General features: G+C 45.7%; 1 protein-coding gene across 2 annotated transcripts in view; it reads left to right on the top strand.

The window, feature by feature from the left end:
* The first annotated feature begins 1995 nt into the window (after positions 1 to 1995).
* Positions 1996 to 6035, top strand: part of WBP2NL (WBP2 N-terminal like) — a 30656-nt gene continuing 26616 nt past the window's right edge. For both annotated transcript variants that reach the window (XM_032644917.1, XM_032644916.1), the window contains exon 1: positions 1996 to 2057. In XM_032644917.1, coding sequence (XP_032500808.1) covers positions 1996 to 2057 — 62 coding nt within the window. The remainder of the gene's footprint in view (positions 2058 to 6035) is intronic.

The raw sequence follows: 6035 nt of genomic DNA, 5'->3' as shown, positions 1-6035 counted from the left end.
AGTGATGGAGCTATCACACTTTACCTTGAGGGATGCTATGTTCTGCATAGCCTGTCTCCTCTAATGGAAACAATGTCTATTTTCATTCAATTAATTTCCTAGCTTTCACCCTCCTTTTTCCAGAAGGCATAAAACCAAATCTAGGAAAGGAGTGGACCTATCTTGCCTAGAGACCTGCCTTTTTTTTTTTTTTTTGCGGTACGCGGGCCTCTCACTGTTGTGGCCTTTCCCGCTGCGGAGCACAGGCTCCGGACGCGCAGGCTCAGCGGCCGTGGTTCACGGGTCCAGCCGCTCCGCGGCATGTGGGATCCTCCCGGACCGGGGTATGAACCCGTGTCCCCTGCATTGGCAGGCGGACTCCCAACCACTGCGCCACCAGGGAAGCCTGAGACCTGCCTTTTTTGCAGTGAAGACTTTTAAGAGCTAAACTTAAAGCACTAGCTTGTATTGTCTTTTTCAAACTTAAACCAATCCTTCCTGTGAGGTTCACACTGTCTTCTATAGCCAGCAAATAACACAACTCTACCTGTATATTATCTCTCTGAATTTGAATGTGACAATCATGTACAACTGTGTTTGGGTCCTCAACATTCTGTAGGGTGAGCACAAGGTATAGATGAATGGTGGGGAGTCAAGACGAGAGGAAGAGAGGTCAGCAGGCCCTTGGAGTCATTCAAGTAAAATGATGACTGGAACTAGAACGGCAAGGGCACACCAAGATGGAGGGAAGTGAGAAGATTTGAGTGACAGAGCAGTGTGGGAATCATAAAATATCACAGCTGAAAGAAACCTAAGAGTTCTTCTCGTTCTTCCTTCAAACAGATACGGAAACAAGTCTAGAAAGCATAACCGTCTTGCCCAAGGTTGCACACTTAGTTACCAAGGCAGAACAGGGCCTAGACCTCAGTGCTTGTTCCCCTGCTTCACGCCATTCCTATTGTAGTCGTGCTTTAAAAGTATATATATATCTGGTGGTCCAGTGGTTAAGACTCCACATTCCCAATGCAGGGGACACGGGTTCGATCCCTGGTCATGGGAAGATCTTGCATTATGCTTGGTGCACCCTAAAAAAAAAGATTAAAAAAAATACATATATTTCTGAAATCAGCATACATCTTACAACTGATGTCCGTTTATTTGGCAACTTTTTTTCCTTCAAGTTACACTTTAAAATGGTGCATTTTACAACTGACAACATCTTAAATTTGATGAAATATGGTAGGTGGTCCAGAAGATGTTAACATCCTTCTGTTTGAAGCCCTCTGGTGCTATTGGTGAAGTTTAAAGGAAATAAGAATACATATAACCTTTTAGTCTTAAAAGCAATTCTGGTATAACGTATCCCACCTGATCTTCACAGTCACCCTTTGGAGGAGGCAGGGCAGGTATGATGCGTGCCACAGAGACAAAAGGCTCTCTCCATCTTGGAGCTGGAACAGACTCACACAGGGTCGAAATTCCCCCTTTGATTTCCTGACCCAGCAACGCACCCTTTCCTGGATGCTGCCTCACAAGAAATCGGCTCTGATCCCAGGCTTTCTTTGGTGGAAGAAAGTTCTGCTCGCCTTAGGAGAAGTGAGAAATCGTTCTGGACCCTTTCTCCAAAGGGCAACAGTTTCCTGACTCAGGCCAGGGAGGGCGTAGGAAAATTCCACTTTTAATTTTGATTCCCAACAGGACCAATTCAAGTTCATACCCGTGGGCAGCGGGGCAGCCACTTAGGGGCCAAGACGGCGAATCGCTGTCGAGGAGGCCACTCATCACTCACTCCTCTGCGCTCCGGGGGTGGAGCCAACTCCCTGGACCCTCCCCCTTCCCCAGGGCTGTCTCGACCTTGACTCCGCCTGGTCCTCTGACCAAGGCCCCTCACGTGACCAGCCGCTTCAGTCCCTTACGCCATAATCTCCGCCCTCCCCTTCAGAGCCCCACCCAACAGCTTGGCGCAGGCCCCGCCCCTTCCCATCTGAGGGGCGGCAGGAGCGGCCCTGGGGCAGGATGGCAGTGAACCAGAGCCACACCGAGAACCGTCGCGGGGCCCTCATCCCCTTCGGCGAAAGGTGCGTGAAAGGAAGCCTGCGGAGCTGTCAGAGGAGGCAGCAGATGCACGGGGAACTGGCGGCTCGCAAACTCTCAGCGCATCAGACTTTCCCGCCTTTCCCGCGTGCGCAGCGGGCGTGGCTCCGCCCCGACGCTAGGGCGCTTGCTGCCTCACGGGTGTTCGGAATGTGAAGGCGGCAGCGGGGGCCGTTGCACGTGTGAAGGGCGCGTGCTCAGGGAGCGAGGCGCATGCTGCCTCAGAAGAAAGGTGGAAGTGCAGTGGTGGGAGTGGGGAGTCGCACCGACCCTCCGGGTCGCTTGCGGCTGCTGTTAGTGCGCTACCTTTGTAGAGTGACGGGAACAAGGTGCCAGGCTTCTGGGAGGTAGAAGAGGCATGAGTGTCCTTGGAATCTTTCTGGAAGGATCCCGAACTGTCAGGGGCCTCTCCTCACTCTCAGAACTTCGAAAAGCCCTCTCTCGTCTTCGCCCCAACCAAGGAGATGACTGGTCTTACATTTTTCTAAAGATCAGGACAGGAAGAAGACGCGTCTAGGAAGAATGACGCTCTCTTGCCTCCCTCCCATGGCGGCCTTGGGGTTTGCACCGATCGCTGTGTGTGGTGCTAGCGGTGACCACCGCTCGCCCCTCTCCTCTCGCCTCTGTCAGGCTCAGCCAGGAGCTGCCCATTTTCACCTCCCCACCTAACACCTCGACTCTGCCCCACTCCCCTCCTTCATCCCCCGCCCCCATTTTTCCAGAGGCCTGCTCCAGCTCCCCGGCACTTCTTAAAGGTGCTCCTCTCTGCTCCGGTTTGCCCTCGTTTTCCTTTGCGCTCGCCTACCAGTGAGACTCTGAAACCCAGGGCTGTGCTCGGGTGAGGCAGAGCACACCTAGGTCGCTTTGAATGCATCTGTCAGGAAGACCATTTAAGTCAGTACCAAACGCTGATGTCCAGATCTTTTTTCTATGCTTCCTTCCCCAGAATATTTTCTTGACAGATTTATACGCGCCGTCAAGGCGGTAGGTTCTCCCTTGCTCCTGAAGGACCGCTGCTGTTTGTTCAGTTTTGTAGTAGGAGATGATTGCCCACCATTCTGACCGCGTGCACACTGGCCTAGAGAACGCTGACCTGTGTGCCTGTGGCTCTGTGCCTTGAAGCCACTTCTAATCTGGTGTTCGGGTGTCTTCTCATTCAGGCTACGAGTTTGTCTGTCTGCTTTTCTGTTTGTGTGCTGGAGGCAGGGAATGACGCATGGTTTTAAAAACTTGTAACATATACTGATTTTATGGTCCTTTTTTTTTTTTTTTTTTTTTTTTTTATGGTCCTTTGATTACCTTTGTGGGGTCCCTTGTGTGCTCTTGAATGGTTAACCATAGCCGAGCACTGTGCAAGGGCCTTATAGTTATAACTGCTCTATCTGCAATAAGGATCAGTACTAGTTTCCTCGTTTCACAGGTGGGAAAACTGAAAGAGAAGTAATTTGCTTAAAATCACATGGCCAGTGCATGTGGGAGAGCTCTGAACTTGGGTACTATGCATTCACTTCTCTATTCTGGCTGCCCCTCTAAAAGGAAAAGGACTGCTTCTCTTCTTTCTTCTCAGCAAAGAAGTCTCTGTAGGTGCTCTGGCTTCCTGGATAAAAACCACTTTAAAGAAATAGCTTGAGAGGGAGAAGATTGGTTATATTTTGACTTCTCTGGACTATTCACAATACACAGTTGAGAAATTCATCACAGCTTGGCTGTGTTGTGTGGAGATTTTTTTCTGATCCCAGCTGAAAAGTCATAAATGTGTGGGCCAGACTCTACTGGTAAAAAGGGAAGACATTGAGTTTTGTTTTTTTTTAAATCCATATTCAAAAATGTGTGCAGGTAAAACCATGTAGAAAAATTGGGGAAATTTTTAAATTACCCCAAATTCCTACATCCAGTGCTTTTTACATTTTGGTATGTATCCTTCTGTACTTTCCCCTGTAGAAATATACACACCTTCCCCTGTCAGACTGCTTTGTAACTTATTTTTCTCATTTACCAATGTATTGGGGATGCTTTCCAGTGTCGGTACCTACATCATTATTTTCAGTGTCTTGTACTGCAGTATGCATACATATTTGCTCCAGCCCGTATCTGGGATAGTCTGATTTTTTTTTTTTTTAAAAAAAGGAGGATATATTCTTTCTTTTTTTTTGGTCTATGTTGGGTCTTCGTTGCTGCGCACAGGCTTTCTCTAGTTGCGGCGAGTGGGGGCTACTCTTCGTTGCAGTGCGCAGGCTTCTCATTGCGGTGGTTTCTCTTATTGTGGAGCATGGGCTCTAGGCATGCGGGCTTCAGTAGTTGTGGCACGCAGGCTCAGTAGTTGTGGCTCGCAGGCTGTAGAATGCAGGTTCAGTAGTCGTGGTGCATGGGCTTGGTTGTTCCACAGCATGTGGGATCTTCTAGACCAGGGCTGGAACCTGTGTCCCCTGCATTGGCAGGCGGATTCTTAACCAGTGCACCACCAGGGAAGTCCCAGATAGTCTGATTTTAATTTGTCATTGCTATAAACATTGATGCAGTGAACTTTTTTTTTTTTTTTTTTGCAGTGAACTTTTTAAAGATTTATCTTTGCCCACCTGTCAGAATCTTTCTTTCAGATATATTCCTGAAAGTGGAATTGTGGGATCAGAGGACACAGACTTTTAAAAAAATATTTTAGAAAATATTTTTAATATGAAAGATCTTGTCAAAATATTAAAAATATTTTATATTTAATATATTTATACACAGAAATATATTTATTGCAAAATTACCCTACAGAATTATATCAAATTACATTCCTTTTAATACTTTGAGTGCCCAATGCCAACACCCTGTGTTAATCTTTGATAGCTCTGCCAGTCTGGTCATGGAATCTGAATACTGATATCTTTTTTTAAAGCTTAATTGCTAGTGAAATTATTTTTGTCTTATGGTTGTTGACTATATGTATTTGGTAAATTTTCTTGGTTCATAAATGTTCTCCATTTTTTTGCTGAGTTGTTCATTTTTTTTAATAAATATATTTATTTATGTATTTATTTATTTATTTTTGGCTGTGTTGGGTCTTTGTTTCTGCCCGTGGGCTTTCTCTGGTTGTGGCGAGCAGGGGCTACTCTTCGTTGCAGTGTTCAGCCTTCTCATTGCGGTGGCTTCTCTTGTTGCAGAGCACGGGCTCTATGTGTGCAGGCTTCAGTAGTCGTGGCACGTGGGCTCAGTAGTTGTGGCCCATGGGCTTAGTTGCTCCACAGCATGTGGGATGTTCTTGGACCAGGGATCGAACTCATGTCCCCTGCATTGGCAGGCAGATTCTTAACCACTGCGCCACCGGGGAAATCCCAAAGTTGTTCATTTTTTGTGTGGAAAAAAGCACAGAACAAAATTTACCATCTTAGCCACTAAAAACATAAAAATTGTATATATTTAAGTATACAACATGGTAATTTGATGTAATATACATAGTGAAATGATTCCTACAGTCAAGTTAATTAACGTGTCATCTCACATAATAATCATTTTTTTACTCTCTTAGCGTATTTCCAGTGTTCAATATAGTATTATTAAGTACAATATAGTCTTCATGCCTATATATTCGATCTCTAGACTTATTCATTCTACTTAACTGTAAATTTTGTAACCTTGCTTAACATCTCCCCATTTCCCCCATACCATCAGCCCCCAATAACCACTGTTCTACTCTCTGCTTCTGTGAATTTGAATTTTTTTTTAGAGTCCGCATGTAGGTGAGATCATATAGTATTTGTCTTTGTCTGGGTTATTTCACTTAGCATAATGTCTTCAAGATTCACCCATGTTGTAACATGTGACAAGATTTCCTTCCTTTTTAAGACTGAATAATATTCCATTTTACTCATATAACACATTTTGTTTCTCCATTCATTCATTGATAGACTTTTATGTTGCTTCCACCTCTTGGCTGTTATGAATAGTGCTGCTATGAACGTGAGTGTGCAAATATCTCT

This window comes from Phocoena sinus, chromosome 10 (genome assembly GCF_008692025.1).
Source record: "Phocoena sinus isolate mPhoSin1 chromosome 10, mPhoSin1.pri, whole genome shotgun sequence".
NCBI lineage: Eukaryota > Metazoa > Chordata > Mammalia > Artiodactyla > Phocoenidae > Phocoena > Phocoena sinus.
This window is presented reverse-complemented; position numbering and strand designations above follow the sequence as displayed.